The sequence below is a fragment of the Convolutriloba macropyga genome, chromosome 12, assembly GCF_964194025.1.
Source record: "Convolutriloba macropyga chromosome 12, txConMacr16.3, whole genome shotgun sequence".
NCBI lineage: Eukaryota > Metazoa > Xenacoelomorpha > Acoela > Convolutidae > Convolutriloba > Convolutriloba macropyga.
In genome coordinates, this window is record NC_134479.1 from 56,917,131 (window position 1) to 56,939,669 (window position 22,539).

The window sequence follows — 22,539 nt, forward strand, 5'->3', positions numbered from 1 at the left end:
GACTTGCTTTCTCAAAAATTACTCATCTCATCAGTCCATTGCGGCATTTAATACTCTACTGAGTTATTTGCTTTGAAGGCAATCTTTGTTCTTTTTTAAAAAAAATTTTTAATTTAACTTAATATTTAAATTTAATTTAATTTAATATTCAATTAATATTACAATTTTTTTTTTAATATTAATTGAATTTTTTGGGTTTTCTATCTGCTCCTCATTTGGTAGACATTTATGCCAAAATGTGGATGAACAGGGTCGGATCTTTATGCGCGAACGCACATTAACGAGCCTCCTTGTTTGAAATTTAAAGAGTGACGCCTATGTAAATAAAGCTGTCAAAACGGCTGTGCATTTTTTTGCAAATAATGCCTTTTTGAGATTTCGCTGTTATAAGATTGAACAGAAACACCAAATGCAAGTTTTTTCTAGGTTTTTTCCATGTGAGAGTTAAGGTAAACGTTCACAAAGATATTAATCATTCGTCGCTTAATTTTTCAAGTCGTTTTAGCTATCTGCTCCTCGGAGATCATGTCACTATTTTGTCGCTAAATTTATATATTTGAATTTTAGCAACCGTTCAGAGCAACGTTTTAAAATAAAGTTTATCGAGGACAAATTTTCATAAAATCGTCCCTTGTTCCTCTCAAAGTTTGACAGCTGACTATGAAGGAAATGTTTGGTTCAATCCTGTTTTTTACTTTGATATTCGGCTGTTTTTTATTTGAACTAAGGGCAGAAAACAAAATAATTGCCACATAAGGATTGTTATTTTAAAATGACCTGCGCTTGAAAAGAGGCTTGAACAGTAAAAAAACTGATGCCCGTAAATAACCAATGAGAATGTAAGTCAATCTAGTCAATACAACATAATATCTTCAGAGTCCTTAAGATCTTTCTTAAATGGGTATTAAAATAAAATGTCGGCAGTTCTTGTCATCTTTGAAAGTTATTATATTGTTTTTGTAACATGTTGAACAACAAAAAAGTCTTGTTATTGGCTTTATCTGGCCGTTTCTGTGTTAAAAATTGTTTTATGTGCACTTTCAAAGTGTATCATAAATAATTCTTCAATATCATAAATTTCAATAACCATAAATTTAATCATGTTAATGGAGTGGACTTCATAAAAAAGTTCAATTCAGTATGCACTTTGAACGCAATAAATCTCCGGGTTAAGCAAGATTCTCCATGAAACAAATTTCACTGCATAGTAGATTTTGCTTTAATATTGCAATTCGGCTGAGATTAAAATTACAATACTTTTCTGATGGCATAGAATTTGCGAATAGTATTTTTTCACCGATCTTATCGTCATTTTACAAATAGTGTCATTTTAAACCTAAATGTGAATTAAGATTAATGAAACTTATAATATTTGTAGCAAAGCAAAACAACGAGCAGGCGACTACGGCAAGTTACAAAAAAAACTAAGTACAAAATCTTGAGAGATAGCAACATTTCTAGAAAAATTTTTACAAAGTCAGGAACCTGTTAGATTTAATTGTTTGTACGGTACAATGTACACCCTCGACAAAAAAATTAATGTGAAAATTCTAAACATAACACAGAGTTCAAAGTTTTATAGAAACGCAAAAACCTTACTGCAGTAATAGCAAAACGTGAATACATTTACATTTAGTGCAAAGACGAAAATGCAACTAGCAGACAAAAAAAAACTAGTCAACAAGCAGGAAATCTCAAATTTTTATTGAATCAATTATTTTGTTCAATTGAAACATGGAAACTACAGATATTTTATAACTTGCTTTTGCAAATCAAAAGAAATCCGTTATTGTGTTAGCAAGTAAAGTAAGTGAACGCGGGTGAACATATTTTTCATCAAATCTTGCATTATATGCACTATTGTACCAAAAAGCTACGTACAGCATGATTTCAGCTTTTAAAGCATGATTCGAAAAGCAAGTGTTCTCGGTCAAAATGGCGAATGAATGTGCTCAAGAAACCTTTCTATTCCTGGTAGAATCTTGTTTTTACTGATGAAACAAGGTTGCGCATCTCCAGCGACGGAATTGTTAGAGTTTCTCGAAGAGATGGAACGAGATTTCTTGAAAAAAATACAAAAAAATGAGTTCGGAAAAATGATCACCTATTTTGTGGGAAGCAATACAATTAGATGGATAGAAATTGCTTGTTAAGTGTCCAAAAAATTTAAAGCCTGTCGGTTATTTGGAAAGTTTTAAAAATTACGAAGAAAAATGCTTTTCTTGGACATTATTTTTCTACAACAGACTGCTCCTGTGCATAAATCGAAGATTATTCGCTATTTTTTCCGAGAAAACGAGTGGAAGGTACTGTAATGGCCAGCATACAGTCCAAATTTGAGTCCTACTAAAAATTTGTGGGAGATTTTGAAGCAACGATTCCGAAAGCAGACAGTTTTTTGGGAAAATTTAGAAAAAAAATTGTATGAAATTTGGAATGAAATTGACGCAGACGTCGTGAGAAACCTGTATAAAAGCTATACAAACCGTCTACTAGACGATAAAAAAGCAAAAGGTGTAATGACGCGTTATTAGAGAGCACGTTTGAACTCAAAATGTTATATTGTTTGATGTTTGTACGGCTTTTTTTTAAAATCTTCAGGTGTACGTAGCTTTTTCGTACCATAGTGTATTTTATTAAGATGAAGTGGAAATGTCGAGTAAAAGTTTGCGCAATTGTTTTTTTTCGAAATTTGAAAACTGAAATATAGGCTTGGCTTGGCTCTTTGATTGTCTTCAAATATTATATACGAGCTACTACTCGTCATTTTTTTCGAGCAAACGCTTTCAAAACTGAAAAATTATATAAATACACAATATTCTTTTTAATAACTACTCACAAATAAATTTAACTACTCACCCCAGATTTGAGTTTCATTTTCTGAGAGGGTTGAAATTGTCACTGTCAGTTTGAAAAATTGGGAGCTTTTCACATTTTATAATGAAATAAAGAATAGCCAACTCATTTTGAACCACAAACAACCCATTAACTAATTGCGTTTACCAACAACGTTAGTAATGAATCATCGCAAATATTTTTGTAAACAAAGTTATGATAACCGCCAAAGTTATAACCAGCTTTAGTTCATTATTACTAAATACAGTTTGAACAAACAAATTGTTTATCAACGAGATATCGGTAGATGAAAACAAAAGGTAATCATATTAAGGATCATAAAAGTCGCTTAAAAAGCTCAAAAATTTGAAAAACGAAACAACTTTTAACATTACATTAGCTAGATTAAGCTCAGTTTTGATCAAAATTTGACAGAAAAACGACAAAAGCTGCTGCAAAAATACAATTGAATAAAAGTAAATTAACAAATTTAAAAGAACAGAAGGTGATGATTTTTCTGTCAATATTTTTGAAAGATGAGAGAGTTTTTCTTTATTATTGACAAACATTACATGTATATATGTAATATGGATGCGTGTATGTGTTTATTTACACGAGAGTAGAAATGAAAAATATGCAGATAGATATTTGAACAGACCTTCTCGGTTGAAATTAATACGTTTTAATCCGATTAATGGTGTCTTAGCCGACTGTTTATCAAAAAAACTGTTTATTATTGAACGGTTTTCGCAACGATATTTCGTCGGATTTTTCTTAAAGCCATCATAAACCTGAATTTTATGCATTATAACGTTAACGGATTTTTCGAATTGAAATCTGAAATTGAATTTTGGTTAACAAAATGTCGAATTTTTTTTTAAAAAAATTGTAGCAATCCAAGCCGATATGATTATTTTATGGAGAAGCAAAGCAGCCGACAGTTGGGGGGACGGGGTAAGAGAGGGGGGGGGGGGGGGGGGTTGAATTAAACAGTAAAGTGAGATTTTGATAAAAAATTGATTAAGAGCCAAAGCTTATCAATTCAAGCATTTCAAATTTTTCGGCTAAATTCTATATCGGCTAAATTCTATATGAATTGACCAAACAGAAAAGGTGAACTGAAAATGTACATTTTATCTAAAGAAGTGTTTATCGATTTGATTACAGACAGAATAGAACAAACAGCTTTTGTTTTTTAACCGTGGTCTCGTTATTCGAGATTTTTAACATGGTTAATCAATAATAAACCGGTTTAACACAACACATAACCAGCCAGGTTACAACAAGAGAAAACCATAAACATTGGTATGAAAAAAAAAGATTTTGTAGGAAAATATTTTAGAAATGAACGAAGGTTCATTTCGAGTTGATTTTTCTTAAAAATGACCCAAGTTGCCCACCTTAAAAAAACTTCGAAAATGTACCAAAGAGTACAAGAGTACAGTCACCTCAAAAATCTATCAAACTTCAATCTTTCAAGACACCGTAATAAAAAAATTTGTTTGTTGATCTCAAAAATGGTAAAGTAAAATTCAGCAAATCTTTTTGGAGACTTTTCACCGCTTTTCATCGGTGGATACCAAAATCAGCTCGTAAAAATTACTAAACTTAGTAATAGGAACCACATGAGGGCTGAAGGCCGCGACAGATTCCAAGATTTCTAATTTAAATTTCTTCGAGATTATCACAGACTTTTTTCTTCAAAGAAATTATTACCAATTCAGATTATCTAAAATCATTCTAGTTTATTGCTTTCAACAGCAAATTGACATACATCAGTATTTTCATTCTGGCGTCTAGTCGCAAATTTTATAGTTGGTTTTTGTGTCTCAAAATAATCTCCAGTTCCAAAACAAATTTTGATGATTTTAGATATTTCCTCGGACAGGAAACAGTTTGATATTCAAAGTTGCCAAAAATAATTCTTGGTTCTTTGACTGTCTTGACCAACATAGAAGAGGAGAAGGCAACTTTGACAATGGTGTAAAAAGAAGTCCACTTGAATTTTTATTTATTTCGAGCCGCTACGTATTGGCCTGCGTTTAGAATCGCGGAAGGATAGAAAAAAGAGCAGGAAATTCCTAAAGAGAAAAAGAATTGAACTTCCGAAAGTGAATTAGGATCGGATTTCGCAAAACATAAGTTTAGTCAAATTGAGCCCACCTTGACTGAAAATTAAATGATTGATTGACAGAGCATCAATTTGAACTAATGTTTAAGCTGACAAACAAACAAGCTTTCTTAAATTTAATTTTAAATCGGAAAAACTGTTTTTGAATGCTGCGATCGTCTTTTGAACTTGTGAGTTAAAAAACTTAACATTGAAGGCTAAACAAACAACCAACCTAAAAATTTTATGATATTCTTTTTTAGAATAAATATTACAAACTTTGTGAAACAATACAGGACAAAAATTTAAACTATAACCATAGACGTGTAACTAGAGACCTTCTCCGTTATCGTCCCTCAAGACAAGAAAATCTATTAAAATAACTCCTCCCGCATTGAGTGTAGTATTGATAAACAGCACTAAAACAGGAAAAGGTTAAACAACTGAGGTAATTTCAAATTTGATTACTCTAAGACCTAATAAGCATGCAATAGTTACGGTGCATAATCTTTGCAATTTTGAAAATCGCTTTTGTGCAAAAACCCTAATAGACAAAAAAAAATTTGAGCCGCAATGAAAGCAGTAATAGACAAAAAAAATTGGATTGCAATGATTTCCAGTTTGAGTTGTTCATAAACTGATTTCGATATCAAAAGAAATGTGTGAGCCCAAACAGTTCAAGTTTTCTTGTAAAAATCACTTCCGACTACCTATTAGTATGAACAACTTAGTTCACAAAAGCAAATGCCAAAAACTTTTTAATATCTTAGCTATCCAATTCTCAACTGTCGAACAACAACACATGTTTTGAAGTAAAACCTAATAAAGGCCAAAAATAATGTGTACTTGTATATATATTTAAAAAATGAAACGAAATGAACAATTAAGATGGAGCTCGGTTTGGTTTAGTTTTGTTAAAGTTTTGGAAAAGTAACTTGTCTGGTGTAGAGGTTTAACACATGAAACTCATTTTCAAAAAAATTCATTTGAAGCCAGCGCGCCTACCAATTAAAGTGAACGGTTGATGTAAAGTGATGTAAAAGGCGCTTACGGTAAGGAAATGGCGCCAAACGAGCGATTTCACTAATAAGTAAAAAAAAAAACATTATAATGAGTTATACTATAAAAAAACATTATAATTACTGTTGTATTGGATTTTTTCCGTTTGTGCCCCCAGCTTAGTGGGTGCATATTATCTGCACTTCCCAGACGCACGTGCCATTTTTTGAAATAATGGCTTCATATGTAATGGCACGTGCTCTTTAACTGTGGGTAACCCAACTGGTGGTGGGAGAACAAACGGAAAAGATCCGTTATATTTCACAGTGCCTTTGTCTCAAAATTCATCAAAAACTGCAATATTAAGTTAGAGCCGTTAATTGGGCCTCTGGCTCGTAATGTCCCATATTTTAGCACGACAATCAGACATATGTTTTGAAATATATCGATAAAATTGCTTCCATTAACCTAAAATTTGATTAATTGTGTGTTTTTATCAAATTACTAAGCTACGAATCAGAATCCAAACTTCCTTAAGAGCCATCACATGAATGATTAAAAATCTGAAATTTGTCTCAAGCGATTAGTAAAATGAGGGGCGGTTATGCCATTTTTTAATCAATAAAACTTTCCTTCTTTTCTAGCTAATTGACACGTCTTTAGCTTCTATGGTTGAAAATAGTGGCAAAATTGAGTAAATTTCCTTGAGAAAATGTACGTTTTGCAGGGTAAGGAAAACCGTTTTTTAAGTATCTCTATCCTGCAAGCTCTGATAAAAACTTTTTGGATCTATTCTGTTTCGGCCCCCAGCTTAGTGGGCATATTACTTTTCAGCCCCCAGGCGCACGTTCAATTTTTCAAGTATTAACATGCACTGCAACAACAAATAATTTTAAAGTGCGGGTGAAACAAAACACTGGGGAAAACAGAATGGATCAAACTTTATAGTCTGGCCTTGAGGTTTGTGTTCATTTTAGAAAACAACTGACCTTTTGTGGGGCTGTGTTGTACTTGTGTTGAGAACTGCTGTTGCTTCTTTGATGGGCATTGGCCCTCTGTTTCCTGGGAAAAAAAGAAACTTCTTCAATCACTTGAATCGTAACTATGACAAAAATTTGAAAAATTTTGTTCACTTTAGAAACCTTGTATGATCAGGTTTGGTTTAAAAAAAGCTCAAAGAACTGCTTCTTGATACACATTGAAAAGAACCATGCTAAAACGTAGTAAATCTTGCCAAGATCTTGATATGGTACGAAAATATGAAAATATCAAATTGTACGAATTTGCAAGATATTTGTAATGGCCAAGAAACAAAGGAATTAAAATCTGTAAAAATTTTTACTTGAAGTGTTATTCTATCCCCGCAACTAATTTCAATCAAGCTTTGTTTCAGTGGCTGAGCAAATGTGACTGGCCTAATAATTTTTGTGCACGTTTGTGCCCTCCTCGCCGGCCACCTATTTGACAACTTTATCTATAATTGTCAACTTTACGATGCTATATACAATCTATATCAGCTACTAGTCCTATCTTTAGATAGGTTACACAACCCCACTGCAGAATTAAGTAGTATTCGTTTCTTCTCAAAAGTTTATATAAAAACTTTTGTTGACGGGGAAGAAAAATAAACGAATAAAAAAGAAAAAAAAGAAAAAGTTAGGAAAATTTGTCTCCAGGCTATCACATTTTTCCTGTTCTGACCCACCTGAATGACAACCGGATAGTACCATCGGGTGAAATATCAGCCAGAAGGACAGCTGCGGGGGGTAGTTCGTCTCCCTTGTGGGTTACCAGCACCCGAGTGGGGTCAAAATCATACTCACTCGCAAGTTTAGACACCACTTCGTACACTGAAGTGCTGAAACACAGGAGGAAAAAATAAAACTAAAGCCGTGTGAACATACAAACAATCGACTAATGTTGTCAAAAAGGTTGCCCAGTTTTCACCCCCAATTATCTTTACCCCTCTATCACTTCACCATGACTTCAGTTTATATCATTTATATATTATATAATTATATAAGATGTCATATTGTCAATCAAAATAAGAGAGTGGTAATAAAGTTTAGGAACCAACAATCAAAATTAGAGATTTTGAGGGTTAAGGGGAAAAAATTTGGGGTGAAAAGTTTGTCACGTGAAATAATATATGACATTATGAGGCAAATTATTCTTTTGATCGTGTAGATTTCCACAACCCCCTAGTCAAGAAGACCAAAAAAAACGAGGCAAGAAATGTTTGTTATGTTCAGATTTCCTCGTCAGAAACTGTTGGTATGTTCGGTTCGTTCGGAATGTTTGGTTTCGAACGTAAGAAATTGTCGGTATGTTCAGTTTCTTAGATTCAATATGTTTGTTTACAACATAGACATGATCTCTTCTATTTTTTCTCACCGTCACTGCTGGCTTACCAACAACATTCTCTAAGGCTGCACTATTTAATTTCCACGATAGTTAAAAAAGAGTCTATTACATCGAACTGAAATGAAACGTAATCACTGATTAATTTCTGATAAGTCCCTAAAGATAATTGCGAATCATGAAGCCAATTAGCGGTTTTTTTGCGACAAGTAAATTAAAGTTAAATATACGGTTAAATATACTTGAAACAAAAAATATTTCAAATCATTCAAACAAAATAAAATAATAATCAACAAATTTCTTAAGGAATCACAATATAAAATATAAAACTTTCTTCCTATTGTTTTCTTCCTAAAAATAAAATTAACTTTTAAAACAACCCATATCACGGATGAAAATAACAATCGAGTCTTGGGAGTTAATTTGCTCTCGAGTCATTAGTAAACAATTTAGAGAAAAAATATTTTTGGCTAATTGTTTATATAACTTCGGTCGTCAAAGTATAATAAGCGCATTTTTCAGTTCATATCTCATAGTAGAATGTTTTGCCATCAAATGGGATCATTTTTGCAGGAATTATATCAGAACATTGGTGTGATTATAAGGAAACGTTAATTCAAGTTACAGTCTACGGAAAGCGTGGGCAATTGGCAGCACACCTTGGAAAAGCTTGAACATCTTTTTTTAGTTTTGTTTGAACACACTAACTGTTCGTACACCAGTTCAGGAGTAAGAAAAAGATCTATCGACCACGGTGCAATTGGAAACACCGCAACATCCATTCAAATCAAAAAATGTATTGACCTCCATATGAAGTTGGCACAAAAATATATAGATATAATTTAATGAGACTTTATAATCAGAGCCATTAAAATAACAAAACGTTGAGAAAAACTGTTAAATAATTCTCCCGGGCCTTAAACAACCAAACCTTTAAAAAATGAAATTCTCTCCTAAAAATTCAAATTTTATTCTCTTTTATGTTTAGCTTTGTTTTTTAAGACAATCGCGCTCACGAAATTAAACAACTAATCAAACAGAATCATTTATCTTCCTAATATTAAAATTTTTTACGCGATTTTTCTTGCTTTTCTGCTACCGATGTTTATTACAAAATTTAGATTTATTACACAATTCGGACCAAGAATCCACTCACATTGAACCACATCCATTATTAACTGATTAGGTGGAAAAATGCGAAAAAGCAGTAACCCAAAAAGCAAAACAAACTTGGGACTTACAAACAAACTTACGAGCAAAATTCATTTAACTGTTAATGTAGTCATCTATCTCTCTATCAATTATTAGTTATTGTTACGGAAATCAGGTTCCAAAAACACCTTTATTTGAATGCAGAAATGACGTTCAAAACAGCTATCAATTTCATTTAGTGGTATTAATTTGTAAATTGGTAACAAGTTTTACTTTTTCTTTTTTGACTTTTCTATTTCCCTTATCGTTCAAACCTTTTGGGGTTTTTGCCCCAAAAGACAACAGTTTTTTCCTATAATCAACCAAATTGTCCAGATTTTATTGCTATGTTCTGGAAAAAATACAAAACTTCTTTCTAACTCTTTTGTTTATATTCAAATTTCATTAATATCAAATTTTATTGATATGAACCAGGAGAAACAATTGCAACAAAAATTGAAAATATTTTATTGAAGACGGACAATTAATTGAAGGAAAATTAACTCACTTTGAATGCTGATAAAACAGAACTACTTTATTTTTCTACCAGGGACGAATTAGAACCAAAAATTACTTTTTATGGAACTTTAATAAAATCTGCTGACAGTTGCCGTTATCCAGGAATACACCTTGTCTTGGCTCAAAATTGAATTTTGACGCAGATCTAAATGTAGTTTTTAAAAAAATGACGGCCACCATTCGCTGACTATATATGGTAAGGAACCATAAATCTTTGGAAGTAAGCTGCAAATTTTCAAACTTTTAGTCCTGTCTCATTTGTCATTCAGTGGAGTTTATTTACAAACATTGTCAGCAAAAAACATACAGCGTATACATTGACAGATTAATTGGGGCATAAAAGTGTGCTATATTCGTCGTCAATTCAATCATTGTCGTGATATACCTCGCAAATTGCATGTCCAACCAGCTGAATTAATTATTTCAAAGTTTAGTATATTGAAGCTTCACACAGACTTTAATCAGAGGATAGTATCAGAAACATTTTTAAAAAATGTGCAAACCGCCTACAGTTAAAACAGAACAAACGGAAAAAACAGCTGTTAAAAAACGCAAAATTATACTGAGCAGAGTAAAAGATCTTTGATTTTAACGAGCATACAAAAAAGGAATAAGTTACCCTTTAAAGTAAGAGCGGCGGAGAACAAAACTCTTTTCATAAGAACTTTAACAGAGTTTTTGAAACGTTCGCATGAAATTATTCCATTAGATAGACAGTTAGGATAATTCGTGTCTTATTTTTATATGTAGTGGAACAAACATCTTAATGGGTAACATCAATTATTAACCAGCAGATTAATGTATAATTTTGATTGTTTCAAAAAACAATCCTGATTATTCTGAAGGCATGTAAACTTTAACCTTAAAGGTGATAAAACACTCTTTCGGATGCTCAATTTAACTGATTCGAATGATATATAAAGCAAAGCAAAGTACAATCCAATAACGTATAAGCATCATTAACGTATTAAGATTACGACGATCATAGCAACAAGTGGTTTTTTAGACGGCAATTTTTGATGCTCATTTGGCCGGTATTTTGTCTAATAACGCATTAGTTCAATGCCAGTCACCATTTTGTACCAATGAATTCAAAAAGCCGAAAAATATTGAGCCGAATCATGTCTTATTTGATAGGTCTTATGATTAGATTTACTTGAAATTATGTTAATTGCACTTTTTCCGAGCTTTGTACGTAAATTAGAACGATTTCTATGCGTATTTAAATACTCGATTCTGATTGGTTAATAATCTCTCGCTTTAAATCTATTTAGTTACTAACATCCTCCGGCCCAGAAGAAAATGCTGGGAGAATTGGTACTAATTTTACAAGCGGACGAACGAGCGATCCGGAGGGCGTGCGCAATACGGCGGAGCGTGCGACGCTGTCGGAACCGTAACGAAGTTCAGTGATCCGAGCAGTTGGGTAGTAACCCCTCGGGTTGGTCTCTTCAACTACCCAGACCAAGTCGCCGGTCTTAAGGCGTTGCTCGGCAGGCGTCTGCCACTTGGAACGTCGGTTCAGCGCCGGTACGTATTCTTTGATCCAACGAGACCAAATAGCGTTAGCGTAAGACTGCGCGCGTGCGTAACGTTTACGATGATCAAACTCATCTACGCCGATGATGGACGGGAGACTACGTGCTTGGTTACCGAGGAGAAAGTGATTAGGTGTTAATGCGCCTAGGTCGGACGGGTCGGCGCTTACGGGCGTTATCGGACGTGAATTAAGTGCATGTTCGACCAGACAAAAAGTGGTACTTAAAACCTCATCTGTGAGGCGATGTGTTCCAAGGATTGTGTAAAGTACGCGCTTGAAGCTACGTACTAGCCTCTCCCAGATGCCACCTTGGTGTGGCGCACTGGGCGGGTTGAACCTCCACTTGATGCCTTTGTGGGCAAGTTCCACTGCGATGTTGATGGTGTTCCACTTTTCGATGTTCTCGCGTAGTTCTTTTTCCGCGCCAACAAAGTTAGTGCCATTGTCTGACCAAATAATGGCTGGTGTACCCCGACGGGAGACGAACCGCTCCACTCCCATTATACACGAACTGGCGTCCATGGACGGAACGATTTCAACATGAACGGCACGAGTAGTTAAGCATGTGAAGAGGAAACCCCACCTCTTCTCGGTAGTCCTACGTACAGTAACGTAAAACGGGCCGAAGTAGTCGACCCCGGTGTTCGTGAAGGGAGGAGACATGTATGCGAGTCTTTCTACTGGGAGGTCAGCCATGATGGGTTGAATAGTGGCAGCGCGGAACATCCTGCACGTAAGACAGTTAGATTTAATGGAACGTAGTGAGGAACGTAATTTAAGGATGGTATAACGTTCTTGTACTTTTGCCCGCAGGTAATCAATACCCTGATGATGATGTTTAACGTGCGTGTGCCTGAGGAACAACTTTACAAATGCATGGCGTGCGTCCAGAACGATAGGGTGTTTTACATCAAAGTCAACTTCGACCAACCGCTTGATGCGGCCTGCCGATCGGATTAGACGGTTTGGCCCAATAAAGGGAGAAAACGGGGCAATACGGCTACTCCGTTTAACGGGTTTGTTTTCGAGAAGATCTTTTCTATCTGCATTGAATGACTCCCCTTGCACAAGATACTGGAGATGACGCTCGGCTTCGTCAAGCTCCATGGGGTCTATGATGCTACCATCGACATTACGGTAACATTCGTGAGAAGGTAACAAGCGGAGTACGTACGCTGTTATCCGTAGCAACTTCTGATAAGAACTGTACTTATCGAAGGGAATTAGTTGCGGGGGCGGTTCCTTAGTTGACTTGGTTACGGATGCGGCCAACGATGTATTGGTTTCGTCAGTTTCCTTAGTTACTATACCGAGTTTGATGTTTTTAACTACTTCAGTGCTTGGTTCGAACGGGAATTGCTTGGTTCTTAAGAAATCTGGACCTCTCACCCAGCTACTTGATTGCAAAACCTCAGCGGACATACCACGAGTGCCAGCATCTGCCGGATTATCGCTTGAGGCAACGTGATTCCATTCGTCAACGCTAGTGTGTTCTAAGATTTCGCAAACACGGTTTGCAATAAATATTGGGTGCTTGGTTGCAGAGTTAAGCCATTGCAAGACAGTAGTGCTGTCGGTCCACATGAAAACCCTGTTGACGTTTACTGTGAGAGCTCGACAGATATCTTGTTTCAATCGAGCGGCCAGAAGCGCTGCCTGTAATTCCAGCTTTGGAACAGTCATGACCTTCATAGGTGCTACGCGAGCTTTACCCAGGACAAACGCAAGCTCCGTTTGGGGCCCACTCGAAGTAGTTACTTGAGCTCGGAGAAATGCAACGGCACTGAAAACTTCTTGTGAACTATCGCCAAACATGTGTAGTTCCAGGTGTTCAAAGTTTCCGGAAAAGTAGCTCCTTGGTATAGTGATTGCGGCAAGCTTGGGTAGTTCTACACTCCATTCGAGGAACCTTTCAACAGTGTCTTTTGGTAATTCTTCATCCCAGTGCTGCCCGCTGACACGCCAGATGTCCTTTAGTAACAATCGGGCACCAACAGTAAATGGTGCTACTAGGCCGATGGGATCAAACACCTTAGACACTAGGCTCAATACCAAGCGTTGTGTTAAAGACTTAGTTACTGTACTGGAGGTACCCCGACTCACAACTAGAGTATCATTGTTGTGATCCCATTTCAACCCAAGCACGTGCGAAGATTCCTCCTTAGATGAGGCAATTACTTTTGGTTCGGTGGACTGAGGTGACCCATCAATTCGATCAGCCAGATCTGGTACATTGCTTACAAACTTAGTAAGCTTGAACCCACCGAGATGGAGAAGATGCACCAACTCCTTCGATCTTTTGAGAGCCCTCTCAGGTGACTCCACCGAATCCAAGTAATCGTCCATGTAGAAGTTTTCTAGGACGGCTTTGGTTGCTTCCGGGTACTGATTGGCATTGTCTCGGGCCGTGCGTTGCAGTGCATAGTTAGCGCATGTGGGCGAGTCTTTAGCCCCGAATATATGGCGCGTGTATTGATACACTACAACATTTGTTGTGGGGTCCTCCCGCCACAAAAAACGCAGTGATGACTGGTCCCAATCAGGGACACCCACTTGGAGGAACATACCCTCGATATCTGCGGACACGGCAAACTGGTGCTGACGGAATCTAAGTAGTACGTGGATTAGGTTTTGGAGGAGGTCGGGCCCAGTGAGCAAAGATTTATTCAAAGAAGTACCGTGAAACTTTGCTGCACCATTTAATACCCTACGCACTTTCCCCGGTTTGTTCGGATTGATTACGGGATGATGTGGTAGGTACCACTCTCTATCCGACCGCTGCTCTACTTTGTGAGCATCAGGGACTGTGATCAAGTAACCTTTTTCCAAGTCTTCACGGATGGTATTAGCATAAGTTTCTTTCAATGATGTATCTCTCGATAGCCGCTTTTCGAGAGACTTGAGCTGTACTAGTGACGAAAAGTAGTTATTCGGGAGCTGGATGTTGTCATCAGCCCATAACATACCGACATCGTATCTTTGGCCGTTATGGAAAGTTGTTGCTTCAAGTATTTCCTGCGCGCGAGCATCCGCTGCGGATCGTGGGTCAACTTGCTTCAACGCGCCGTACGATTCCATATCGTACCAAGATTTAACCTGACAAGCTAATTCAAAATCCTGTTCAATATTGGCATTGAAACACACCGAGACTAAACTTGAACTTGACGGGAGTGGGCCACTTAAAACCCAACCTATGGGCAAGCGGACAGCGAACGGTGAGCACTTTTCGTCGGCTGAAAAATACTCTAACGGGCGGATGGCATGGTAGACATCCTGTCCAAGTATCATCTCAATTTCTCCATAGCTATATCTTACTGGATCCAGAACTGCCAAATGTGGGTAAATTTCTTGCATGGACTTGACGTCAATGATGTCGGAACCTACATTTAATGTTTCCCTCACGTAGGGACGCACAGTGAATGCTTCAAAGTCTTGATCTTTATGAGGCGTCACGGTCAATTGAACCACCTTTGTGTCTATGAGTTCTTCCGTGTTTATACCCTTGACTGTCAGTTTTAATGCGGTACCCTGCAAACCGAGTCTAGCTGCGAGACTATCGGACACCCAAGAGTTACTGCAAGCGGTATCGCATAAAACCAACGCCGTAGTACTAGTGCCAGAAGAATTAGTAAGTTTCAGCTCCGTGACCTGAAGGAGGCCTTTGACATCCGTCACGGAAGACAAAGTGGTTGTTTTGCTTGGTTGTTGTTGACCAGTAGATGGCCTACTTGTACCTGCGTTCGACTTCGAAGTATCGATGTTGTTGTTTGTTGAGGGTTTAGCTGGAAAAACCTTTTCAGCTCCATGAAGTAAGGTGTTATGGGAGCTGTTGCAACCATCTTTCCTACACTTACGGGGACTTGGGCATTGCCTAAACATGTGTTTATCACGCAAACAAGAGAAACAGAGCTTTGCCTCAGCCACGACCTTGGCTCTCTGTGTGGGGGTCTTTTCCTTAAAGACACGGCATTCCCACAGCCGGTGGCTGCCTTTGCATACAATACAACTAGAGATTGATGTTGACGGAGATCTCTGTTGCGGCTTGAAGTTACTCTTCTGTTGCGTATTTGCAGCAAATGCCTTTGAAGCAACTTTTGATCTGGTTACTGAGTTGTTGGTATCCTCAGTCCTTGCTTTAAGTGCGGTAGTCTTCATTAAATCGTGCGCTTCGGCCTTCTCTTTTAACCAATCGTTGAAATCAAGAAGAGTAGGTTTCACCCAATGCTTTTTGACCGTGAAGAGTGACCATGACTCCTTCATATTGGGTGGTAGCTTCTGTACGGCGGTGTTGAGAAGCGCAGCGCTCTTTAAATCCGAATCGTATGACAGCGATTTAAATACCCCGACAAGACTTGAAATGCACCCCGAGTAGTTAATGATGTTATCGCTATTGTGCATCTTCAATGGTGGAAAGCTGTTGAGTTTGTCCAAATGTGCACTTACGACCGCCTGTGGTTGGCCAAATTTACGTTCTAAGGTCCTCAGTGCGTCTTTGTACATTGCGCCGCAGTAGGCGAACTCAGCTATAGCTGTTTTAGCTTTACCTGTAACGAGGGTCTTAAGGTATGTCAGTTTTACATCATCAGTTAAGGACTGAGAGTCAATTGCGCTTTTAAATTGACCATACCATTCGTGCCACTGTAGGGGATCCCCATTGTATTGGGACAACTTCCATTCGGGTAGCGGGTCATTCCTCTTGCTAGTTAAGGCGTCAGTGAATGCCTTAATCAAGCTTGCATTTTCAGATACTGACGTTGGAGGCGTGGGATGCGGTGGACCACTCCAGCACAATGGTATTGGAGCAGTATGCCCGTATGTTGGATGTATAACCGGCGTGACGAAGGGTGGCACGATGTTAGTAGTTGTACTAAAGGGGTTAACAGGGATGCTACAGTTAGCTGCGTAGTTGCTTTTTGGATTATGTTGTGCACTCATTTGCAAGATGGGATGGCTGATGGTGGGGTTAGCTGTGCTTGGGGGTAGGTACGGTTGAACATTTTTGTAGGCGGTAGCATTATTTGTCGCCTGGTTTACGTTTGGGGGTTTATTCTGTGGAAAACTCCACAAGTTTAGATCAAGGTTACAGTTCTGGGGAGGTCTTTGTGCTGTAGGACACGGTACCAGGCGGTTTTGAGGTGAATGGACAATGTTTTGTTGTGGAATGTTGGGGATGGGTAAGTATGTTGCTGTGCTCGCTGGAATGGGCGACGGAATCACGGGAGGCTGAGGATTTAATAATTGTTGAGGCGGGATTACGGGTGGCGGGTTCACGAGTGGGTTTAGAGGTGGAGGGACATTATGCGGGGAATGGGCAATAGGGACTTGTGTTTGGTGTTGAATGTTACTTTGAGGTGGATTCTGTTGTTGCGGAACATGAGGCATTGACATATGTAATTGACAAGGCACACTGGAGCTTTTTGGACCCAAGAATTGATTTATTTGTGGGTTTGTTGAAAAATCAGGTACAAAGATGGCGTTCGTTGGTGCAATAGCGGGTGACGGTGGCCGGGGAGGTTGCATAGGTGGCTGAAGTGGTGGAAGTGCAACATTTTGTACGTCGACTGATACTTGGTTCACCTTACCACTGCCTGAGGGACTATGTGCCTGCTCGACTCTTTGATCAATGAGTGATTGCTGCAGTTGAGCCTGGAGATATTCCCGATATAAAGCTTCCTGCTGGGCAACAGAAATTGCAACTCCTGGCCGTGTGTACTGAGAAAGCATTTCAAGATGATGTAAGTTATCGGCAACATCACTTGGGTTTTCTGGAGGATTACTAGGGGAAGTATCTTTAACAGGAGGGTCGGCGGTTGCTGAACCAGGACGAGAAAAGTTTAACTCACTTGAATTACCTGCTGGAAACGAATTTACCCAATCCTGAACAAGTCCCTGACTTCTATCTGATCCCCTATCTTTAAACAAATTCAGTTCACTTGAGTGGTGACTAAACAATGAATGGTTATCCATTAAATCAGCCTCATCTAATTTAGCTGCTGCAACACGCTGGCGGTGGTCTTCCTCCAATTCTTCAAGTGCCATCTGTTCCATTTGTATTTCAAGCTCCTTTTTTCTCATGGCAATTTCGTGTTTTTGTTTAGCGAGGCGCATGGCAGCTTGTTCTTGTTTCTCGGCCTCTTCGCGTTTTAGTTTTGCCATGAGAAATTCATGTTTACGCTGGCTAGACATTGATGATGTTGTTCGGCGTGAACTTCTCTTAGATTGGCCTTGAAGATTAGCGCCCTCACATACGGTGTCTCGGTCAGCAACTGAGTCAATATAGCTTCTAGCCGCAAGCAAGAATTTATCGTTGTTCTTGGTTACATCATCCAACCATTGCTCAAGGACAGGGTAAATTGAATCTGGGTTCTCCGCTTTACTGGCTAAGTCAAATAGTTCTTCATTCTTATGCACCAGTTTACTGAAGACATCCTTTAACTTAGAAACCAAGCGTTCAACCTTAACCCTCCTGTCTTGACGATCTATGGCATCTGTGATGTCCTTGTGGATGTTATATAACTCAGATTCTAAATTAGATCTTGCATTAAAGAGCTTTTTCAATTTATGCTGTTGTTCGGCCATGATATTGAAATGGCTAGTTTATCAAGGTAGAGTAACCATCAACCAACCACGTGGAATGCGGGTTATACCGAACCCAAATGACGACGACTTGATAATCAAGACGTCGAAGAGCAGAAAAGAAGTTACCGAGTAATGAATTACTCGGCGAAAGTGAGTAAGAAATTATAGAGTGCGTCTAACGTGCTTGAAAGCAACGTGAGACTAAACAGGAACACAGGCAACCGGGTAAAGAGGACTGGGTGGACGAAGCACGACGAAACGGGAAACAAAGCGGACGGGGCGGGAAGGACGGGCGAACGGCGGGCAACGCAACAGGGAACGGAACGGAACTGGCGAAAACGCGGGTAGTAAACGGGCGACGCAACGGACGGGACGGAAACGCTGAACGAGCGACGCACGAAGAAACGGGAAACGAGACGGACAGAACGGAGGCGTTGAGCGAGTAGTACGCAACGAAACGGAAAGGCGGGTCGGAACGGGCGGGGGACGATTACGCAGCGAGCGGGGAGGTCGGGAACCACTATGCTAGCAGACCACAGCCACAAACTCAACCACACAAACTAGCCGTAACTCCAGAACAAACTTAAGTCACACCCTAGGAAGGAGGAGAGATGCTACTGCAAGAGACAAACTAGAACAAGTCATTATGGGGCTTAATATATACAAATAACGAACTAATTTACGGCAAAGCTGTAGTATACTAAATGGATGAAAAGAGCAAGAAATTTACTAGCCGTAACTCTAGAATAAACTTAAGTCACACCCTAGCAGTATTCAAACCTAAACAACCGATCAGCATACCAACAATATTAAACAAACTACAGCAAAAGTTAAGTAATATGCAGCGCTTTTGTAGTCTATGAAAGCTGGAAGAGTGAAGAAACTATCTAGCCGTAACTCCAGAATAAACTTAAGTCACACCCTAGAAGTCAAAATACCAAACCAACTAACAAGCATACGGTTACACGCAAACATACAGCATCAAAAATTAATGTACTACAACAGGAAGGCTAGTAAATTAGTAAAGTTGAAAAGTCAAAGGACAATCCAGCCGTAACTCGAGAATAAACTTAAGTCACACCCTAGAAAGCTATAGGACCTAAACAACAAACCAGCATACTAGCATACTCAACATACTACAGCAAAAACAACAATATACTTCATCACATATGACATACTACATAGAAAATCGGAAAAAATAGCGAAGAAAACGAAAAGCGACGTTTTGGGAGAGCGACGTTATTGAAAAAAAAAGTGGAACACGGACAATTGACGAGTGAAAGAACAAAAAGGACGCGTACGAAACGTTGCATAAAAGGGCGACGAGAAAAATTTCTTTGAATTGGAAAGTTTTTTTTTTTTTTTTTTTAGGCCGGAGGTTGTGGATTTTTTTCCACAAGTTTTCTGTGTGTATTGAGTTTCACTCAATTAGCGAACCTTCTACTTGAAAAACTAAAATTTTGACGAATTTGTCAAAAATTTATGCTTTTGTCCAAATTTTTCAAGTTTTGGTCAATTTTTTCTGCAAATTCTTGATTACGGAACGGTAATCCAGTGAACTGGACAAAAATACGGTTTATCAATATTCGGTATTGATTTTCTAATTTTTTTTTTGCCTCAAAATTGACCAAAAATTTTCAAATTTGAACAATTTAGCATTATGTTCTCACATTTTTCTCTTTATCTGAGGTAATTTTTTGATATACGGAACGACTTGATCTTTTTTTACAAGTTTTCGACAATTCGACCAAAAATTTTCAAAATCGATGTTTTTGCGTCTCAAAAATTATATTTGTGAGGTTAATGGTTACCGGTTACGAATATTTTTCACAGTAATTGTTTGATATTAATACCCCTGAATTATCGGGTTGGGTCTCTTGCCGTCTAAATCAATATTTACTTTAATTTACTGCCACAAAAATAGTTGTTTTGTTCTTACAGTTTTTGATACAGCGGAGTTTGCTTAATAGCAGTGTTTGAGACTGTTCCTACTTCCGCTATCACTCATTTGAATAATTTGCTGTTTGTGGAACCAGACTCCACAGTTCTTCGGGTTGATCTCAATGATTTCCTTGAAAAATTGGAATCCTTCATCCAGGTCACACTTCGACTCTCTTTCTTGCACACATGGCGCGGCTAATTGGATTACGTCCAGTATTGCAAACTCATCGTTTGTCCTTCAATCTGTTCACGTCGCAGATCCTGGGACATGCACGGCAAGAACGCAGCTCTCGTTTGCCCATGTCTAATTTTTGCTGCATAACTTCTGGATGTTGCAACATTGCGTTTGTGATGTAATTAAATACAAGAAATGGCGGTGCCAAATGTAAATTTCTTCCCACACGTTTCGAGGTGATGCCTCCGAGCACAAACTTAGCTTCTGACAGGACATGTCAATTCGTTTTGCGCTTCATATCGTAATTATTTTGCCCTAACGAACTTCATTCAACAAGCCGGGAGCGGCATCAAAATAAAGGTGATAAAACACTCTTTCGGATGCTCAATTTAACTGATTCGAATGATATATAAAGCAAAGCAAAGTACAATCCAATAACGTATAAGCATCATTAACGTATTAAGATTACGACGATCATAGCAACAAGTGGTTTTTTAGACGGCAATTTTTGATGCTCATTTGGCCGGTATTTTGTCTAATAACGCATTAGTTCAATGCCAGTCACCATTTTGTACCAATGAATTCAAAAAGCCGAAAAATATTGAGCCGAATCATGTCTTATTTGATAGGTCTTATGATTAGATTTACTTGAAATTATGTTAATTGCACTTTTTCCGAGCTTTGTACGTAAATTAGAACGATTTCTATGCGTATTTAAATACTCGATTCTGATTGGTTAATAATCTCTCGCTTTAAATCTATTTAGTTACTAACAAACCTTTTGGTTTGATTATTAATTTACATATTTGAAAAAAGTTTAGATGATTAAAAAAAAACTGTATTTTGCCAACGATTAATTATCAATTATTGGAAAAAATCTCAGTTTGCTTCTCGAACAAGTTGGCATCAATTTGTTATTCAGGAGCAGATAAGGTTTAATTAATACTTTTAACTTATGCAGTAAACTCTTTCCCACTATTTATTTCTCTGTTGAATCTTCCTATCGTGTTCTGGTAATGCAACAAGAAAAACAGATATATGTTTATATATATATATATATATATATATATATATATACATATATATATATATATATATATATATATATATATATATATACATAAATAATATATAAACGTATATATATATATATATATAAATATATATATACATAAATAATATATAAACGTATATATATATATATATATATATATATATATATATATATATATATATATATTTATATATATATAAATATATATATATATATATATATATAACACACAATTCTTTCATTCTGTACAGTTGCTTCTTGACCTTCATTTTTTAAACACTTTCTTATGCATTGCTAGTTTTAAACGTTAGCACAATAGTTCTTTTTAAGCAACAGATTCTGTAACATAGTTCTAATTGTAAATATCAATAATTGTAAATTACTCCTGTAAATATCCTCCTGTAATATATTCCAATCATGATGATGACTGCAGAAAAGTTTAATAGTTATTCAAAAGCGGATCTTTATAAAATTTATTGCGAACTTTATCAAAAATTAGAGGAGAAGGACAGTCTCATCGCCGAGCATGTGGTAACCGTGAGTGAATTCCTTAAAAAATCGACACAGGTAACAACTAATTCAGCTATTATAACACCAACGATTAACACGAGTGCAAAAAATGACGTTTTTATTCGAAAGTTTGAAACATTAGAGATCGAGGAGAAAACAGAAAATTTTTTAATTGGTAGTAGTATAATCAAACACCTGGCAAGAGATCGGACATTTCCTCAGGACTGCAGTATACATGCTTACCCAGGCTCGACAACAAAGGAGAAATTGCAATTATTACAGGGTTACGATCAAAAAAAGATGAAAACAGTTATTTTACAGGATGGGACCAATGCTATTCTAAAACAAAAAAGTGATCATTTAGAAACATTATTCTCAGATTACAAAGATCTTGTCTCTGCAATACAGGAAAAGTTCAGCCCAGAATCATTGGTATTGATGGAAGTGCCTCCTTTAAAAAAATTGCCGAAAAACGAACAGACAAACAACAAAATTTATGAATTCAATGAAAAACTGCGAGAGTATATTACACAAGAAAACACTGAAAAAATCAAAATACTTCCTGTGTGCAACATGTTGAGTCAAATGGCAAATTACAACGCTCTCTTTTACGATGACATACATTTTAATTTTCAGCAGGGAATTCCGTTTATTAAAAACGCAGTTTTAAGTCATTTTCTTTTAACTTCTTGTAATCTTGTTCGATTACAACCTTTGCAATATTC

The 22,539-nt window shown here is 37.3% G+C and overlaps 1 protein-coding gene across 1 annotated transcript in view; it reads right to left on the reverse strand.

The window, feature by feature from the left end:
- The window catches only part of LOC142350556 (uncharacterized), a gene marked incomplete at its 3' end in the record, with an annotated part of 69,675 nt that overhangs the window by 32,226 nt on the left and 14,910 nt on the right, over positions 1-22,539 (reverse strand). Inside the window, exons 3-4 of the mRNA XM_075402406.1 lie at positions 7,650-7,802; positions 6,934-7,006 (exon numbers count right to left, since the gene is read on the reverse strand). Coding sequence (XP_075258521.1) covers positions 6,934-7,006; positions 7,650-7,802 — 226 coding nt within the window. The remainder of the gene's footprint in view (positions 1-6,933; positions 7,007-7,649; positions 7,803-22,539) is intronic.